This window comes from Erpetoichthys calabaricus, chromosome 4 (assembly GCF_900747795.2).
Source record: "Erpetoichthys calabaricus chromosome 4, fErpCal1.3, whole genome shotgun sequence".
NCBI lineage: Eukaryota > Metazoa > Chordata > Cladistia > Polypteriformes > Polypteridae > Erpetoichthys > Erpetoichthys calabaricus.
The window spans coordinates 98,904,817-98,926,296 of record NC_041397.2 but is presented as its reverse complement, the minus strand read 5'-3'; the positions used below and the strand labels follow the sequence as shown (position 1 = coordinate 98,926,296).

The window sequence follows — 21,480 nt, the reverse complement described above, 5'->3', positions numbered from 1 at the left end:
TAAAGGCAGAGGTAGACAAGCTGTAGGGATTAGAGAGAGGACCAGAATGACATCACTAAGATGTGTAATATGGATAAAAATGCTGAGAAGATTTGCTAGGATATGGAGGAAAAAAAGTCAGTTCGGAGATGTCAGGGAGTAAACAGAATTAAAGTTTAACAAAGAATACTTTAGTTTGCCTTCTATAAGAATGGTTCCTTTCTAATGTCTGAAGCTGTCGAAGATGGGTTCACATTCCCTGAATCTCTATAATGGACAAAATGTATAAAGAGTATTCTGGAAAAGGAATTACATACAGGTATATTAAAAGCTTGCTGTTGCAAAATTGTATTGAAATGTTTATAAAAACAGTTAATGCAACTAATTATTTCTTTATTGTCGTGTAATTTAAACAGAAGCAGCACAGTAGTCAAGAGTATATTGCAAAATATGGGAAAATATGGCTGCCTACACTATAATAAACATGATTTCTTACTTTAGGTTTTGCAGATTGTTTTCTTAAAAAATTTTTAATGATTGAAATTCTGCATGAACAGAATCTAAATATTGTGATACCAAAGCATTCAGAAGATGGTTACCACATTTAAAATTACAAATATTGAAAAAACATTTGAAAGTAAAAAAAAAAGAGTTACAGTTTAAAACGTCCTCAAGTTGGTGTTAAAATGTCTCTTCTAATCAGGCATGCTAACTATACAAAGAAAAAAAATGATTAAAAAATGTGAAATGTACAAAAAAAATTACATTGTGTTGAACACTTCATGTCCTAGATTCTTCTTCTCATGCTTAGGTAAATGATTTCACAAACATTTTAAAAAAGCAACCTTGCAGTGGAGCTGCACATTTCGCTCATGTTGTACAGAAGCTGAAGAAAGAATTTTTACTTTGATAGAACAGAGGTCACTTAGGAAGCTTCTGGCTAAACAGAAGAGCACATTTAGTAACAGACTAAGATAACTAAATTGCTCAAAGAAGCACTATGTAAGGCCATTTCTAACTTCAGCCATCAGGCTCTATAATGAGTCACCTCTTTGACCAAGGTGGTATTGTTACCTATTTTCTGGATGGTACTGAACTGGTTTAGCAGACATCTTGACAGACAATGATACTATGTACAATATAGTGTGACAATGACTGACATGCTGCACTTTTCTTCCTAAGACATTGTACATAATAGTATGTGCAATTTTAATTTGTTTACACTTAGTGAATAATAATAATACCTACACTTTGTTAATTTACTTACATATAATTCTTGCTATAAGCGCTGCTGCCTCGCAGTTGGGAGATCTGGGGACCTGGGTTCGCTTCCCGGGTCCTCCCTGCGTGGAGTTTGCATGTTCTCCCCATGTCTGCGTGGGTTTCCTCCGGGTGCTCCGGTTTCCTCCCACAGTCCAAAGACATGCAGGTTAGGTGGACTGGCGATTCTAAATTGGCCCTAGTGTGTGCTTGGTGTGTAGGTGTGTTTGTGTGTGTCCTGCGGTGGGTTGGCACCCTGCCCGGGATTGATTCCTGCATTGTGCCCTGTGTTGGCTGGGATTGGCTCCAGCAGACCCCCGTGACCCTGTGTTTGGATTCAGCGGGTTGGAAAATGGATGGATGGATAATTCTTGCTATATATGTATATTTATGATTTTTTAATCATAAGAAGCTGTTTCACACTTTTAATTAAAGCCCTTCCTGATTGACTATAATGCCTGCAGAACACATAAACACTAATTAGTTTCTATATTTCATATAAAAGCTGCAAAAATGCTTTACTTTCACAAATATGAAAAACTGGACAGGCTAAAAAAATACTGCTGCTGTGTAGCTTTGTGGTCCTCAGGGATTCACCTTTAAAATTTTAAGATGATATTTAAAGGTTCGCAAGACTAAGTAAGTAAGTAATGTATTCTAGAAGTAATGTAATAAAATTCTTAAATTATAAGCATTCATTCATCAATATCTATGGGTTTAAGGGACCTATTAATATTAGTGGGGGGCAGACATTTTTCTTGCCTTAAAAAGGCAAAAGATGTATTTTTAATACAGAAACTAAAATGTTTTTTCTTCTACAAATATATCAAATTGCACTCAAAAACTCTATGGTCAGTGTAGCCTGTCCATTTATTTTATAACACTGTTTAGCTTAATGAACTTCAGCAGATTACTCTAACATATTCTCTCCAGTAAGTGGGCACAGCTTGGGATTTCTTTGCATTTGTAAGTAAGGTGTGAGACATTACTCATAAATTATTTCCTTTGTCTGCCACCAGGACTCAATAATCACATTGTTAACGTACCACCTTCAACTGGCTATTTAATTCTTGGAAACCACTTTTCTTATAAAATTATTTCAGTCACACATATCAGACATACATATGCTCAGTATCCACAATTCATCACAACAAGTGGGAACAGAAATGTGAACCAAACAGAAAGACAGATAAATTCAAAAACAAGTCTACCATTTTTTCATTACAGTTTAGAAAAGAGTTTCAAAAGCTCTTCTTCCTTCAATTCACTAGTCACACAAAAAAGTTCCACTGTCCATACTTTTGACAAAGGCTAAGGTACTTAAGTTCCTCCTGTCAGAACAACTGTAAACATCTTTGGCAGGAGAGAATCTTAACTATAACACACGCAGCAGTGAAAAGCTCCAGTGTGAACCAGTGACTCATTCGTATGAGTAAGACATTATGTGAAAACAACTACAATGCTATCATCTCCAAAATGGATTTTATTTTCAAAGTTAAGTTTATTGCCATGTGTACATGGTACAATCACATTTTTTGAGATTTTCTTGAAGTTTCAACTGAGGAATAATCTAACAAAACTATGAACACAATGTTTTGTGATTGAAACTAACAAATATAGAATAAAGTCTGCAAATTCCAAAGACCTATTGCCTTATACTACAGACCTTGGAACTATCTGCAAAGGTACAAGAAAGGTGCAAATATATACAAGTACCTTCTGAGAACTTGTACAAATCCATCAAAAAAAAAACTATGCTAAGATAAAGAAACAGTCCAAAGCAAGAATTCATCATCTGCATTAAAAGACAACAACATGAAGTCTTTGCTCTAGCAGCTTGCTTGGCTTTAGCTTTAGCCTTAGCAAAGTGATTAGATCTTATACAAATTTGCCACCATGACAATTTCTACTTACTGCAGCACTTACCAATTTTTTAGAATGAGATTAACACTAAACAAGAACTTACCCATTTTTTGGTTTCCAAAGGTAAGGGAAAGCTTGGCAAGAAGACCAGCATTCTCAAATCTGTCTTCTGCTGCCACTACCCAAAAGCAATTTTCAGACATTTCATGAGGTCGGATCTAGAAGAACAAAATTAAATAAAGTTCTTACTAAATTTATTAAATCTTTAAGAAATTGGCATTAGACAAACTACAAACTATTTTATTATATATGCAGTATGTACATATGTATTTAAATGATTTAAAGTGGCTTTATTTTTCTTGAATAGTATGAAACAATTCTAAACAGAAAACCTATTTCAAAAACTTTAAAAAGTTGATTTTGGTTACTTTGTTCTGTAGCAAGGAATTAATTTGGTTTCAACAGCCAAAAATATTAAACTTGTAATGACCAACATGAATAATATCAGAAAAATGTTTTTTTTTATAATAATACAATAGTAAAAAATAACTCATTAATTAATCTATGCATTTTCAGAAAAAAACTTGCTCCAAGCAGTGGAAGCATTAAATTGTTAGCAATTTACGGAGCACCTTGGACCAGTTCAGCCTCTTCATTGTAATTTGTGGTTTGAATTCCTTCTTTGGCTTCATTCCATAAGGCAGTGTATGAGGGGGTGGAGACCAGTGAGCTCCTCCAAAGCCAATAGGTGGTGGCGGTGGAGGCACTCCAGAGGAAGAGAAAGATGGGAGAGGAGGAGGTGGTGGTGGTGGAGGAGGAGGAGGAGGTAGTGGTGGTGGTCCACAGCCAGGAGGAGTCGGCTGAACTTGATGCAACCCTGAAGATGGTGGAAGGGTATTTTCTTGAGCTGATCCATGAGCAGAAACACCAACTGTGATAGCTCCAAACTGTAAGAAATAAAATAAACAGACAATTACATAATTAGAAAATTAAATGATCAAAATGTACTTTCTAATAAACATTATTCATGATATGTGGTGGCTTTTTGGATACTATTGGTTATTTAAATCTAAAACCAAATTAAATCAGGTTAGTTTGGGCCAAGACAGCCACATGTACAGCAAATGACAGTTAAAAGTAATCCTTTAAATTTTGTCAGACATCAAGACAATTAACTGCTAATTTAGTCTTTTTTATGTATTTCTGCATTTAAAATTAATTGGAAGTGATAATGCATTATTTAGCAAAGCAAGGTGGCGCAATGTTAGCACTTCTGCCTCACAACAATGAGACCAGAACTTCAGTCCTGGATGCTCCGTGTTGAGACTGCATGTTCTTCCTGTGCCGATGAGGGTGTCCAGGGGTTGTGCCTGGCTGATTGTGCCCTATGCTTGCTGGGAAAGGCTCCAGCTTCTCTACGACCCTGCTCCAAATAAACAGATTTGGAACATGGATGCGTGGAATATATTATTTATACACATTCCACATCTATATTACTAAACCACAGTTAATTTATGCACAGCGGACTCACGCACCGAGGCGCATGCGCACTGCGGCCTTGGCGCCCACCCCAGAGTCCAGAGTCAAACGCAGAGGCTTCCCAAAACGCGGCGGCGCCCGCCCCAGAGTCAAACGCAGCGGCTTCCCAAAATGCGGCAGCTTCCCAGAGTCAGTAGGTGGCGCCCAAATAACACAACGTACTGCGCCGTGGCGCCCGCCCCAGAGTCAAACGCAGTGGCTTCCCAAAACGCGGCGGCTTCCCAGAGTCAGTAGGTGGCGCCCAAACAACACAACCTGTGAGTGCCCAAACAACACAACCTGTACAGTCAAACGCAGCGGCTTCCCAAAACGCGGCGGCTTCCCAGAGTCAGTAGGTGGTGCCCAAACAACACAACCTGTTAGCGCCCAAACTACACCACCTGTAAACTGAGTATATGACTGGATGCCATCGTACATTCGTCTAAAATCATGCAGCGGCTTCCCACCGAGGCGCATATTGCGCCTTGGCACACGCCCCAGAGTCAAACGCAGCGGCTTCCCAGAGTCAGTAGGTGGCACCCAAACAACACAACCTGTTCACTACACTTGCTCTAATCCACTGTGCCAGTAATATAGATCACATAACAGTCACAGACTCAAACCCAGCGGCTTCCCCGACTCAGTGGCTTGCACACGAACACCACAACCTGTAAACTAAACTTGCTGTGCTCCACTCTGCCAGCAGTCGGTGTCAGCAAAGGCAACAAAATCACGTCTCCACAAAACGAAACTACTTTAGTACAGATATGCTTATTGAATTAAATGACATTTCCCCAGACGCACCCACCCTCCATGATATTTCATCCATCCAAATATCGGACGGAACAGAAACTGATTGCCATTCTTGGATTTCCGATTCGCTAGCGAATCGCGGGCTTACTTGTAACAAAATATAACTCTTTATCAAATTACATCTTTTTGATTGCAATTTTCCTACTGAACGTTGCAAAAGTCAGATTTCCTTAGTTTTGGTAATCATCCATCCATTCTCTTCCGCTTATCCGAAGTCGGGTCGCGGGGGTAGCAGCTTGAGCAGAGATGCCCAGACTTCCCTCATCCTGGCCACTTCTTCTAGCTCTTCCGGGAGAATCCCGAGGCGTTCCCAGGCCAGCCGGGAGACATAGTCCCTCCAGCGTCTCCTGGGTCTTCCCCGGGGCCTCCTCCCGGTTGGACGTGCCCGGAACACCTCACCAGGGAGGCGTCCAGGAGGCATCCTAATCAGATGCCCGAGCCACCTCATCTGACTCCTCTCAATGCGGAGGAGAAGCGGCTCTACTCTGAGACCCTCCCGGATGACTGAGCTTCTCAGCCTATCTTTAAGGGAGAGCCCAGACACCCTGCGGAGGAAACTCATTTCAGCCTCTTGTATTCGCGATCTCGTTCTTTCGGTCACTACCCATAGCTCATGACCATAGGTGAGGGTAGGAACATAGATCGACTGGTAAATTGAGAGCTTTGCCTTATGGCTCAGCTCCTTTTTCACCACGACAGACCGATGCAGAGCCCGCATCACTGCGGACGCCGCACCAATCCGCCTGTCGATCTCACGCTCCATTCTTCCCTCACTCATGAACAAGACCCTGAGATACTTGAACTCCTCCACTTGAGGCAGGATCTCGCTCCCAACCCTGAGAGGGCACTCCACCCTTTTCCGGCTGAGGACCATGGTCTCGGATTTGGAGGTGCTGATTCCTATCCCAGCCGCTTCACACTCAGCTGCGAACCGATCCAGAGAGAGCTGAAGATCACGGCCTGATGAAGCAAACAGGACATCATCATCTGCAAAAAGCAGTAACCCAATCCTGAGTCCACCAAACCGGACCCCCTCAACACCCTGGCTGCGCCTAGAAATTCTGTCCATAAAAGTTATGAACAGAATCGGTGACAAAGGGCAGCCCTGGCGGAGTCCAACTCTCACTGGAAACGGGTTCGACTTACTGCCGGCAATGCGGACCAAGCTCTGACACCGGTTGTACAGGGACCGAACCGCCCTTGTCAGAGGGTCCGGTACTCCATACTCCCGGAGCACCCCCCACAGGATTCCCCGAGGAACACGATCGAACGCCTTTTCCAAGTCCACAAAACACATGTAGACTGGTTGGGCGAACTCCCATGCACCCTCCAGGACTCTGCTAAGGGTGTAGAGCTGGTCCACTGTTCCGCGACCAGGACGAAAACCACACTGTTCCTCCTGAATCCGAGGTTCGACTATACGACGGACCCTCCTCTCCAGAACCCCCGAATAGACTTTTCCAGGGAGGCTGAGGAGTGTGATCCCTCTGTAGTTGGAACACACCCTCCGGTCCCCCTTCTTAATGAGGGGGACCACCACCCCGGTCTGCCAATCCAGAGGCACTGTCCCTGATGTCCACGCGATGTTGTAGAGATGTGTCAATCAAGACAGCCCTACAACATCCAGAGCCTTGAGGAACTCCGGGCGTATCTCATCCACCCCTGGGGCCCTGCCACCAAGGAGTTTTTTGACCACCTCGGTGACCTCAGTCCCAGAGATGGGGGAGCCCACCTCCGAGTCCCCAGGCTCTGCTTCCTCATTGGAAGGCATGTTATTGGGATTGAGGAGGTCTTCGAAGTACTCCCCCCACCGACCCACAATGTCCCGAGTCGAGGTCAGCAGCGCACCATCTCCACCATATACAGTGTTGACACTGTACTGCTTCCCCCTCCTGAGACGCCGGACCAGAATCTCCTCGAAGCCGTCCGAAAGTCGTTCTCCATGGCCTCCCCAAACTCCTCCCATGCCCGAGTTTTTGCCTCAGCAACCACCAAAGCCGCATTCCGCTTGGCCTGCCGGTACCTATCAGCTGCCTCCAGAGTCCCACAGGACAAAAGGGACCGGTAGGACTCCTTCTTCAGCTTGACGGCATCCCTCACCGCCGGTGTCCACCAACGGGTTCGGGGATTGCCGCCACAACAGGCACCGACCACCTTACGGCCACAGCTCCGGTCAGCTGCCTCAACAATAGAGGCACGGAACATGGCCCATTCGGACTCAATGTCCCCCACCTCCCTCGGGACATGGTCAAAGTTTTGCCGGAGGTGGGAGTTGAAGCTACTTCTGACAGGGGGCTCTGCCAGATGTTCCCAGCAGACCCTCACAACACGTTTGGGCCTACCAGGCCTGACCGGCATTCCTCCCCCACCATCGAAGCCAACTCACCACCAGGTGGTGATCAGTTGACAGCTCCGCCCCTCTCTTCACCCGAGTGCCCAAGACATGTGGCCGCAAGTCCGACGACACGACCACAAAGTCGATCATCGAACTGAGGCCTAGGGTGTCTTGGTGCCAAGTGCACATATGAACACCCCTATGCTTGAACATGGTGTTCGTTATGGACAATCCGTGACGAGCACAGAAGTCCAATAACAAAACACCACTCGGGTTCAGATTCCTCGGGGGCCATTCCTCCCAATCACGCCCTTCCAGGTCTCACTGTCATTGCCCACGTGAGCATTGAAGTCTCCCAGCAGTACGAGGGAGTCCCCAGATGGTATGCCCTCTAGCACACCCTCCAGGGACTCCAAAAAGGGTGGGTACTCTGAACTGCTGTTCGGTGCATACGCACAAACAACAGTTAGGACCCGTCCCCCCACCCGAAGGCGGAGGAAGGCTAATCATAAGATGGTAATCATAAGATACTCTATTGTTCCTAGGGGTTCTATAGAATACCCTGAGTTTTCTTCCAATGTGCAGTGCCCACAACACTTCCTATTGTAAGGACTCCAAGAGGTAGGCCTACCAACAAACTACCCAAAATACATCAAATATCTGCTCTCAATCGCTAGAAACAGCAGTGAAAGTGAAGCCAGCAATCCTGTCCACAATATTCATTTCAACCATTTGTGCCTATGATCAAATTCTTTCAGTTAAAAAGGCTGAAAGCTTTTTCAGATGACTTAGTTTCTGTTTAAACACTACTGTCTGATATAAATTTCCTAGTACTGCTGAATCAATCCATTAGTGCTATGATTACCTCAAGTCCTCAAGGTATTTAAACTTCTCAACATGGAGCAGCTGATTTTCTGATAACTTGCTAGGAACAAAGGCCATGAAATCCTATTTCAAGTTGTTGATTCAAAACCTAATTGACATCAACTACTCTTGCATGTGTTAGAAATTACAGTCAGAAGCAGACAAAATGACAACATGTAAATTAAAAGAGATAAAGAGACTCTGGTCAAAAAATGGGTGTTCATTCAGCTCTCAGGAAAATTACAAATAGTAGAGAAGACAAGGAACACTGTTAGCCAAGGGCTATACTCACTTTAAATGAATTCAGCGCAATAAAGAACTCTAACTGCAGACCCATTGGCCAAATATCATTCAGCAGCAGTTCTGGAACCACACACTGTGTAACATCCCATAAAATATTACAGGTTCTATAATATTACATCTTCTCAAAGTCCACAAAATGAATGTACACAAGATTGTCAAACTTCTAGAAGTGTTGAAATAACTTGTGTATGAACTCTTAATCTACTTAAATTCATTAAATATGCTAAGAAACATTATTTGACATTAGTTCAACATTAGTTGAACATTATTCAAGTTATTGTCTGTTTTTTACCTGCATTTTTTATTACTCTTTAATTTAATATTTTTTGCTGCTGGAGTATGTGAATTTCCCCCTGGGATTAATAAAGTATCTATCTATCTATCTATCTCTATCTATCAAGAAACAAACATTACCAGACCCTTCTAAATTAATTGAATACAGAGTACATTATTTTAAACCAACAATCCAGAATCATTTAAATCAACTTAATGTATTTTAGGAATAAAAAGGTAGGATTCATGATGTTAAATGATCCCACACGTAACAAGTCCCCACTGTATCAGCTTTGCTTCATTTTAAACACAGACAGCTGAGGTAGTAATAAAGATTTTTCCACTGTATTTTCATTGTGGTATGTCTAGTCAACAACTACAGTCAGTGTGATGTGTTACACCTAGCAAAAGAAAGAGAAAGTTAACCTCATTTAAATTAAAACTTCACTATGTGTCTTTCGTCAGTTGTTAAAACACCACTGAAAAAAACCTGCTTTTTTTAGTCTGTTTTCATTTAAAAAGATATGAACATTCTATCCATATTACTAACCGAGAATGCTAAACCGGATGATGGACGCAGGCACATCCGGCCATGGGCCGTAGCTGCAAAAAGACGTACTGCGCAGGCGCAAAAAGAGTCCGCGAGAGTCGGCTGAGGAGCCGAGAAAGGCGGACAAAAAAGGGCGAGAAGAGGCAGATGAGGGGCCGCGAGAGGCGCAGGCGCAAAAAGAGTCCGCGAGAGTCGGAGAAAGGCGGAGAAAAGAGGGCGACAAAGGCGGATGAGGGGCTGCGAGTGGCGGACAAGACCACAGAAAAAAGGAGTGAGCACATACAAAAAGGAGAAATGAGGCGCTAAGTCAAACGCAGGAAAAGCACGAAACACATTGCACACGAAACTAGACCCGAAAAAAAAAAAAAAAAAAAAAAAAAAAAAAGAGGCTCGCGAACAACAGCAAGGCACCCCCCCCCCCCTACAGGCACCGGACGGGACACACACCAAGAGGGGGATTCAACAAGCCCATGGAACACAAAAAAAAGAACACAAAACCACCCCACAGACCCTACAAGCGAGGGACGGGACACACACAAAGAGGGGGATTCAACAAGACACAGGAACACAAAAAGAAAGAAGACGCTCGCGCAACAACCACCCTCAACAACCCCCCCCCCCCCCCCCCCCCCACATCCATAAGAAGTCACACCCAAAGCCACATATTCTAAAGTGAACGTCAGCACCTTCACACTAGACAGCATAGGTGTCAGCATTGGTGGATCTCCTTACAATAAAGCACTATTAACCGTTCAACTGCAGAAAAGGAAACATATTAACAGTGACTGCGACCCTCCTTATTACTTATCCATATTTCGGATGCTGAGAAAGAAACAAGTCATGAATACACGGTCACGGGTACAAAACGAAAAGGAAATGATAACAGGAACAAACACACGAACACGAAAGAAACAACAAAATAGACGGCTATGCGGCATAGGTGGATCTCATTACAATAAGGCACTACTAACCGTTCAACCGCAGAAAAGTCTCCATATTAACAGTGAGTGCAATACTCCTTATTACTTATCCATATTTCTAAAAGAAAAAATGTCTCGACTCCAAAAACGCAAAGCTCAACTAAAGCTTCTAACTAACGATGTACCTAAAAGTAAAAACTTTATGAACTGCGTTAGATCCTACAATAGTTCATTTGCTTTTAGTAAATATCAGGCCACCAAAAGGCAATGGCCCATACTGCTTTCCCATATGTGCACAAATACTGCATCGCATTGGAACAGTGCACCCTGAAACAAATCAACAACGCAAATATGCACAAATCTACATCCTGGATCCACATGACGCAAACTATCAATCAAAGTGCTGCATCGCAACAGGCACGGATTCAAAACGAAACACCTCCCGTCTCAGACATACGTTAACGGCAAGGAAGGCTACAACGGGCGTCTCACACAGCACAGGCAAATCGATTACAGCTCCAAAACAACACGTCCCAAATACTACATATGCAACAACGCGCCTCTCAAACGGCACAAGCAAAACATACACCGGGAAAATTCATTCGGACTAATGAATGTCATTTGCAATCATTGTCATTCAGTTCACTTCCCTGAAGAAACAACTGCCAATACAAGTAATACATTTAGACGTTGTTGTCAAAAGGGTCAAATTAGACTGCCTTCTTTACATTCATATACTGAATATCTACAGAACATTCTAACTGACGATGTACCTAAAAGTGAAATCTTTATCAACTGCATTAGATCCTACAAATCGGTATCCACTATGAACATTAACGGTGGCACTGCACGTGACATCCGTCTTGAAAAAATGTTGTTTATTGATGAATGTTCAATGGCATGAAGTCACTTACTCAACACCATTCATAAACTTCTACAAACGTTTATGAATAATAATATTCGATTTGGAGGAAAGGTACTTTTATTAGGAGGAGATTTTAAACAGTGATTAGCTATTCTTCCAGATGCCATGCACTCAGCTATTGTTCAGTGCACCTTAAAATACGCAGACAATTGGCATTGCTTTCAAAAGATACAGTTGGTAAAAAAGATACGATGTCCAGAACCAGATCATAACAATTGCTTATTACAACTGAGAGATGGTACACTCACCAATACAGATGGACTTCAGCCACATATTATTACAATTCCTCAAGCCTTTATCTGCGACGACTTAGTTACAGAGAGATTTGGAACAGCAATCTCATTAGACCAAATGCCCCTTTTAACACAACGCACTATATTATGTCCAAAAAATATTAATGTGGAAAACATAAATACCCAAGTCATTCCATTACTTCCTGGAGAGACACAACTCTTTCTAAGCTCTGACAAAGTTGACTCTGATCACGATAATGACCATCTTCATTGACCTTACAAGTTCTGACCTGGAATTACCTTTTACACTTAAACGGCGTGTACAAAGAAATTTTCCAATAAACCTTTACACTGTGCCACACACTTTATTGTTTGCTTTCTATTTGCATCATCTACACCGTCACACTATTCTATATCTCATTCATACATCACGCTCTTTGTCATTCCCAACACCAGGGGTTGGCAAGCGAAGCGAGCAGGGGGCGGAGCCCCCTAGTTACAATATATCCAACTTGGCTGACTTTTAAAAGTAAATAATTTGCGACTACTATGGGTCACCAAGTAGGGAAGTTTTAGAATGCAGAGTGCACCTAGCATCATTAGACTTGAATGGGGCTGGGGTACCCTTCAGTGTCCAGAACAAGCAGTCCTTGACTTACCAAATCAATGTACTTTGGTGTCTAAAGTGATGCAAGTTGGGGGCTTTGGCTGTGGGTGATTCCAGAATGTGCAGTCCTTCAGTTAGCAAAACGGTGTCTATAGCATGGTTTGAGGGTATTTAGGAGTGCCTATGTCACCTAATGGATTGACCAGCCCTGCTGGTCATTCATATTATAACTGACCTTTTGCTCACTCCTTTTCCAAAGACTACGATTACAGCAACACCTGCTGACTAAGGGGCCTATGGCATTAAGCTGAATTCATCCTTATGTTCGCTGAATCTTTCCATGACTTTCCCAACCTTGTGGTACAGTATACTATCTTGTAGAAATTCTTAGAAGCAGAGGAGTACAATACTTCCATGAAATAATGAATGTGAAAGGCAGCAATGGTCATATATCCTATAGCCTGCAAACATTTCGTTTACCAATGGGTGCCACAAAAACACCATTAACTAATTCACTGCTAACATCATTCTGAATTTCCTACACCCAGCTGGATAAATACATACAATATTAGAATATTTGTGGAACAAGGATTCATTAGATCAAGTTATATTCTAGAAATTCCTTTCTGCCTAGTGAAAGCAGGGCACATTTCATGTCATCTCTTTGTACTTTATTGTTACCCGTTTGACTATATCTAGCCACTTGCCTAATCTGGAGAAGGTACATCAGTCTCCAGATGCACTTCTTTAATAGTCTGTTTGAGAGCATAGGATTGTCAGTGTCAAAATGATTTTTGGTTGGTGGTGTTGTGGCTAAAAATTACCACCAGAAGTCTTTTCACCTGAAATGAAGGCTATTAGGAATCTCGGGATAGGCAAACAGAGTCTATAGTTTTATTGCAATAAAATAACCATAATAATAACACACTCGACCCAATACGGCCAAATTGAGCTGAGCTCCGAACAGTTCAAAACCCAAAACTTATATATCATTTCTTATCGCTTTGACCTCGTTCAATTAGCTCATTCTGCACCTGGCTTTACTGTCCATTGTTCCTCTCTAGTTTCTGTTTTGCTTATTTTTTATTGGTCTACAGCTGGGCAGATGTCTTCCTTTTACCATCTTTGGGCTTTACTTGTGTCATTTCCTTTCCTAAGTCTATCAACCTATGTTATAATGGTGGCCTGAAGCTAATCTTTAATTTAAAAAGAAATAGGGCATGTGTCTTTATTTAATCACTTGCTTGATTTACATTTATTTTCTGTACTTAGGTTAAATGCTAGTATTACTACTTTTCTAAACTTATTTATGCTTGAATATATTTTATTATTTTCCTTACATTACATCATCTGACCTTGGCAGCAATGCCTTTTTTGCCATTTTTGCTGATTCACTATTCCAGCTGGCTTCTCACGTGCCTACCAGGACCATTTGTCCTGCATTTTGTTACTGGTATTGCTCCTTGTTTTCTGGCCTCCATGAGAACAGATGTTCTTATGCCTTCTTATCTTGTCCTCAGTTAGTTTCTGTGCATCATTTTTGTCCTGTTCTCTTCTTGCTTTCTTAATAGCGGTAACTTTCCTTCAAGCTTAAAAAATAATGCAATATGACTGATTTTTTTAGTTAACCATTTGCTTGAGCTTTCTTATTTGCTTAACATTCTAATTTATGCTTAATCTTAATGTTTTAGAAGCTATTAATTACTTTTATGCCTATTTATGCTAATATGCTATTTATGCCTAATATATAAAATTTTTCCTTCTATAGTGGCCCATTTCTGGTGCACTTATGACGCAGGCCACTGTTGTGCCTCACTTGAACCTATTAAATCTTCAGACCTCTCCATAATCCACTGGTCACTGTTTACCTCAAAGCATTATCTGTTCATTCAGATTTATTAGTCAACTAGCTATGTTATGAGCCAGGAAATTTTGTAAGTCAAAGAGTCTCCGATATAGTGCCACTGATTAATCGGATTTATCAGAAATACTATGTAACAAAATACTTTTCTGCATGCAATATACGCATTTTTTTAAATGGGGCTAATATTATTAAATCATTTAAGCTGCTTACTGTTGAACATGCTACATACTGTACTAAGTGGTGTTGATGCAAAAGAAATTTCAGCAGAACATATTACAGCAGTATTCGGTAATGTTACAAAGGTGAATTAAATCTGATTCATACAAATTTAAAAACTACTAAAAATCTTGACTCTTTATTAGCATTAAAGTCTAAAATTAGTATAGCCTCAGTATTCAGAGAAGTTGAATAATCATCTACAAAAAAAAGTCATTCATTATTTTTACTCACTCAAAAGCACTGTACTGAAAAACAGTACCTCCATCAGATACAGAAAAATTCATACTTTATTCTGTTTAATCACGGCATGGCTCCATTGGTTAATTTGTTTTTTTTTATTTAACTTCTAAAAATTAATTGGCATTGAGAACTTATTTGTAATATGCAGATGGATAACAGTTTTGGCTTTTTCAAAAATGCAAATGTAGTGTAATCGGTTTATCTCACACCCATAGTCCGCCCAAGTAGTCGACAATGCTGTGTGATATTTTTCCTTATTTTCTAACTTTTACTCGCTTCACCAAGATAATACCCCTCCCCCGGCACTTCTAAGCTTCAAATGCTGTCTGTGGGTATCAAGGAACAGAAAAAACTGGATCCCAAGGCCACAAAGTTTAAGAAAAAATGCTCTAAGATAAACGCTGTAATCCAGCTAGAGAATTACATTTTTGTGGCTGAGGAAAGAAAACACAGAGTTGCTGCCTTTGAGGCTGCCTTCATTTGTATAAACTGGCACGCCCCATCGCTGTCAGTACTGTGTTAAAACAATGTCCATGGTGCATTAGAATGTACCACTCACTAGAGCATTATTAATGACAAACATGCACAAATAAAAAAACACGTATGAACTAATTTTGTTTTTTCTATAATGTCAATCAAATCCGACAAAGCTTTTTTGAGATTTTTGGGGTATTTAGATGTTCAGGTTTTTTTTAACCCCTAAATACTGATATATCAAAATACTGTGTATGTGTATAATTATTGCCTTAGATGTACCATCCTGGCAATTTCAGATTTCTAGCTAAACAGGAAATGGGGTTTTGGTTGATGAGTGAATGAGTAAGTCAGTCATCTTTGCATTTTTTATACATTTAATAGATCATGCATCAGTACTATACTTAATTTCAGTTCATGTGCACCACAGTCACCTGGGCATTAATATTTTATAACTGGGTAACACTATTTTTGGTGCCTATATTTTCAATATTACAATTATACTATGTAATAATGTTGTACCATTGTAACTAAAACTCACAAAGTTAAGAAGATATTAGTTATAATTGTCACAGAGGTCAAAGGAATAGTTTTGTTTTATTATAAAGTGGTTATGTTAGTTGAAGATGATGCTAGCTTTGCAAAGAATATATGTAATACAGTAGAATATTACTATTGCATATTATGTACTTTAAAAAGAGTGTCTAACTTCCCACTCCTTTTTTAAGAAAAGAATTAGCTGAAATTGTAATTATTTTATTCTGGAAGACTGACAAATGTTTTTCACTTCAGTCATAGGCTGAGGCTGTCTAACATACAAGGTGCTCTAAGTAGTCCTGTAACCTTTGACCAGAAAATTTCTTTAAAAAAAGAAAAAAAAAAAGGAATGCAATTCTACTGTAAGATGACATTATAAAGCACAATCGAAAACCATTTGTGGGTTAAAGACCACAACTTTCAATAAGAAGGAAAAAAACAGTACTGTGACTCACAAAAGGAACTTGTCAAGGCTAAAACAAAAGGAAAGATCAATAAACTAAATATATGAATAAATAAAATCCCTTAAGATGTTCAACAGTTCAGAAAACACAGTTTTACACTTAAAGTATTTTCTGGGTCAGCAAAGAGTAGAAAACTAAGGCATTTTTGATTAATTAATGCTAAGAGTTGTTCTTCTAATTAGAAAAGTGTTGTTTTCATTGCTAAGGAACAGAACCCTTTTCCCCATTTACATCTGTTGTTTAAAGATACACAGGAAAGTACGATGAAGATTAAGGGCATCTGCATAGCTGCAGGGACCTAAAAGGATGGAATCAGATTGTGGTGACTCAGAAAGCTTGAAAATGATAAAGCTGGAATACTGTGATGATGATAATGTGGAAACAGCAGCAGTAAATAATTTTAGGTCATGCACACCAAAAACATCCATGGTTGTGGTGATGCCAGCTTTACTAGGACAGTACAATTACTGTTTAACCTTGAACTATAAATGCACTGTATCACATGATAAATCTAAATCTAGCATTGTCTCATATAGTAGATGTCACTGTGATCTGTTAAACTATTATTCTTCCCAACTGCGCTTTAAAATGCAAAGAACAAACACAGATCTTTACTTTTAAGGCTCTCAATATGTACCTCTAAACATTAATTCACTAAATATTTAATTTTCATTGGCTATACAGAGATGAATAATTTGACAAAATTGTACAAGATACAAAATGCAGTTTTAACTTTAAATAGTAAATGTTAAAATATTATAAATGACCACTGACTGCTTTAAATATTCTTGTTACCTAAAAGACGTTTATTGATTGATGATAGTTGATACTTTCAATGACAGCTGACAATTTGAAGATTTATTTTTGGTATTAAAAGTTTTAGATAAAAGTTCACACAAGACTGACTAAGGTAACCATTAAGATAATACAAGACACTTTTTGGTAAACTGAATTTAAATGTAAGTTAAAAGCCAAAGCAAAAATGTGCCTGATGTAACTTTTTTGGTTTTTCAAAATTAGGGTCTTGGACATCTGTTTAATTACAATTAAATAAAGTAATAAATACTTGAAAATATAAAATACAGGTCAGTCTTTGATTCTTGATTCTTTAAGGAGTCTAAAAGTGATTTCAAAATGAATCTGTGAATTCTGTTATAGCTGTTCTCCTCCACATGTGAAGTAGTGTTATAACATTATGCAGTGAGCATTCCTTCAAAATCTGAGCTTATGGTCAAATTGAACATGCACAGCATCTGTTTACTTTTTGAAATTGAAAAATTATCAGAAAAGTTCTTATTCAGCTTCGAGTTATCTTTCACTGTAGAATAGTCCAAGGCCACAGTTAGGCGGAATAAATTGCTAAAAGAACAATTTCCAATTCTAGGATAAGGATCAGTGATTAAACTTGAACTTAGGAGCAATATACTCTGTATCTTTTGTACTTAATTAGAAAGAATAAGTTTGACACTTAGTGTATGTGTGCTAAGAGATATGGATTCCTATTAAAAACAAAAAAAAATGGAAATGGGATAACATGGTTAATTAACACAATGTGAATTCTAATAGGAAAGCACTAATCAAAAACAAGATTTATTTACAAAAATGGCAATAAGAAGATGTAGATACAATAAGAGGAAGTGTGTGTGAATGAGAGAGCAAGAGAGGAAAGATAAATGCAACCAATAAATAAAATAATTATTATAAGTTGTGAAATTAAGAACCTATCAAAATCATTCTTTGCACAACAGTTTATTACCCGAGATTTAAATGCCTGTAGTTCTGCTTCAAGGTCCTTAATCTTTTCCTCTTTTTTCAGCAGCTGAACTTGAGCCTCTTGTCTAACAATGAATTCTTCATCAAACTGAAAGAAAAATGATTAATTAAAATGCTAAAATACAATAAAATGTCAGAATCCAGTGTTTAAGTAGTTTATTTAAATATAGAACTACATATTTAATTACATTTTTTCTTTAACTTAAAAGTATGCAAAACATTAGGTGCCATCAAATTAATGTTTATCAACATTAAAAAAACAGATCATAAAAAGTCTGTAACGTCTTGATTATGTTAAAATGTTTCATAATAAATGTGAGAAAATTACTAAAACAGTACCCTAAAACAGCAAGGTAAAGGAATGCTGAAAAATAATAAATAACATACAAGATCACAAATAAAATTTTAAATGTTTTAATCTCCTCTTATGAAAGCACTGAAGTCTGTTTCAAAAAGAATAAAGAAAACTTGGAAGCTTAAATAAAAGTATTAAATGTTTATGATCCCCAATGATTATGTCAACTTGTTAAACATCACTATACAATATAAAATATAAATGCTTTAAAGTCTATATAATACATTTAAAGTTTCCTTTACTGACAATGGTCAAATACACGCAAAGAATAACATTACTGAGCATAATATATCCAACTGTCCATCACTGGTACCAATTTTGCCTAATACAAGATCATGCAGACTATAACGTGCCCCAGCAATATTATCTACATAGCAGAGACCATGTCTGTACAGACCAATAACATATAATCAGGCATACACATGAATATACTCATAATGCACTAACTCACAATTTCCAATTAACCTAATCTACATATTTGAGGGATATGAGAGGAAAACCACAGAACCTTGAGAAAAATCACATATATAGAGATAAAATGTACAAACTTCACAGAACATTGAATGGACCCAAAGTTCAAATGCTGTCTCCTAGTGCTGAAAGGTATCAATACTACCCACAGTACAGTGCACAACTAACTTTATCTAAATGTAAATGTGAAAAAAAATAATCAACAGACTTCAGGAAGAACACTCAATGGACTGAAAGTGGATGAACACAATTTATTTCTTTCTGATCATAGCACCAATTAATAGGCAAGCACTGAAAACCTTCACAAACACCAAAAGAAACACTTATTATCATATCCAGTTTCATATTCTATAACAGAAACCGTCATAAGACAATTTCATCACGTGTTAAGAGGCACAAAAATACAGGAATAACACTGCTGTGGTAATACCTGTATGGGAATCACTTGGTGTCTTCAAGTTAAAATCATGTCTAATATTCATGGACAAGGCTAGTCTAAAAATAATGACGGGGCTAAGAACTCCGTACCTCCCTTAATTGAGTTAATGTCTACAAAAGTTCCAAGACAATCTGATTTACGGTAGACAGGAAGATAGGCTGAGGTAAACTACGCAAGCACAGCTGGTAAGTTACTTATATATTTTATGACAGAGTAGTGGGACTATAATTCAGTGAAGTGAATTCAGAAAAACTACTGTACTTCCAGGTAGTGACAATAATTCATCAACTAGGGATGTCGTTAATGTTTCAAATACAACACCAGTTTATTAAAGTTAAAATGGTATAAAACATCTGTTTACCATACCCAGTGCAATGGATTGGTGGGAACATTTACCAGACTCTTCACAAGATGTTATATAAACGTGTATCAATGGAAAGGGAGAAGATTGTTCCATTTACCATATATATACATATATACATACATACATACATACATACAGTACATACATACATACATATACAGTGGAACCTCGGTTCACGAATGTCTCGGTACACGTACAAATCGGTTTACGACCAAAAAGTTCACCAAACTTTTGCCTCGGTTCACGACCACAAACTCGGTATACGAACAAGCCAGTTTCCCTTTCGGTTTGTACATATTCAGTTTCTCCCTGGGCACTTCCTGTGCAGCAAGCAAGAGAGAGAGCGCGACACACACACACACAGGCAGTGCAAGAGAGAGACAGACGCACATACACAGGCAGCCTGAGAGACAGAGCCACGCACACACACAGGCAGCCTGAGAGACAGAGAGAGAGAGAGACAGAGACAGAGAGAGAGAGAGAGCGCCACATGTATATATATATATATATATATATATATATACACATATATATATATACATACATATATACATATATACATACATATATACATATATATATACATATCTATACTAATTAATAAAAGGCAAAGCCCTCACTGACTCACTGACTGACTGACTGACTCATCACTAATTCTATAACTTCCCGTGTAGGTGGAAGGCTGAAATTTGGCAGGCTCATTCCTTACAGCTTACTTACAAAAGTTAAGCAGGTTTCATTTCGAAATTCTACGTGTAATGGTCATAACTGGAACCTGTTTTTTGTCTATATACTCTAATGGAGGAGGCGGAGTCACGTATCGCGTCATCACACCTCCTACGTAATCACTTGAACTAAAAACAAGGAAGAGATTTACAGCACGAGTCAAACGCAGGAACGAAGGTAAATGACGTTAATTTTTGAGTGTCTTTTAATACTGTGTAAGCATACATATTAAAACATGTGCAATTAAACATGTGCATTTATGGGATGATTTCTCAGGCTTAAAAGCTCGCCTTTTATCAAACGCGAGAACAAAGGTAAATGACGTAAATTTTTGAGTGTCTTTTAATACTGTGTAAGCATGCATATTAACACATGTGCAATTAAACGTGTGCATTTACGGGGTGATTTCTCAGGCTTAAAAGCTCGCCTTTTATTAAAAAGGTAAATGCTAACTGTTTTCATTCTGAAGGGCACAAACCACGTTGGATTTTGTAATGATAGTTGATTAGTAAGGTCTATTAAGGAATACGTACAGAATGATTAGTAATGCCTGTGAATGCCGATGCAAGTAGGAGAATGGGCGTGAACTAAATAACGATAAGTAACTTGTAGAGTAAATATCTCTAAAGTCTGTCTATTAAAAAGTTATTATATCTTTCACTCGTGTGTATTGATTAAACTACGAACCTAACAAGATCACTACATGGTGTCAGAAGTGGCGGATTGGAAGAGGAATCTGAAGAAGAGGTTCAGCTTTTGAACGAGTCGCGTGTCTGTTAGTAACCCGAAAACATGATCAGAAAGCGCTAAGACGTTCTAGCAAAAGAGAAAAACAAATATGTTAGGATTACAGCCCCCACCAAATCTCCACTTAAAGGGAAATGTAGCTGAAAATTGGAAAAGATTTAAACAGAGATTCGAGTTGTATCTTGCTGCGATTGAAGCAGATAGGAAAAGTGAAAAAATGAAAGCGTCTATGCTTCTACATGTAATTGGTGAAGAGGCGCTAGAGGTGTATAACAATTTTCAGTTTGAAGAAGATGGAGACAATATGAAATTGAACAAAATAGTTGAAAAATTCGAAACGTATTGCAACCCAAAGCGCAATGTG

General features: G+C 39.1%; 1 protein-coding gene across 1 annotated transcript in view; it reads right to left on the bottom strand.

Annotated features, from left to right (window-relative positions):
• LOC114650158 (protein diaphanous homolog 3-like) overlaps positions 1-21,480 on the bottom strand; it is a 1,033,571-nt gene that overhangs the window by 620,772 nt on the left and 391,319 nt on the right. The window contains exons 15-17 of the mRNA XM_051925675.1: positions 17,998-18,102; positions 3,735-4,049; positions 3,206-3,320 (exon numbers count right to left, since the gene is read on the bottom strand). Coding sequence (XP_051781635.1) covers positions 3,206-3,320; positions 3,735-4,049; positions 17,998-18,102 — 535 coding nt within the window. The remainder of the gene's footprint in view (positions 1-3,205; positions 3,321-3,734; positions 4,050-17,997; positions 18,103-21,480) is intronic.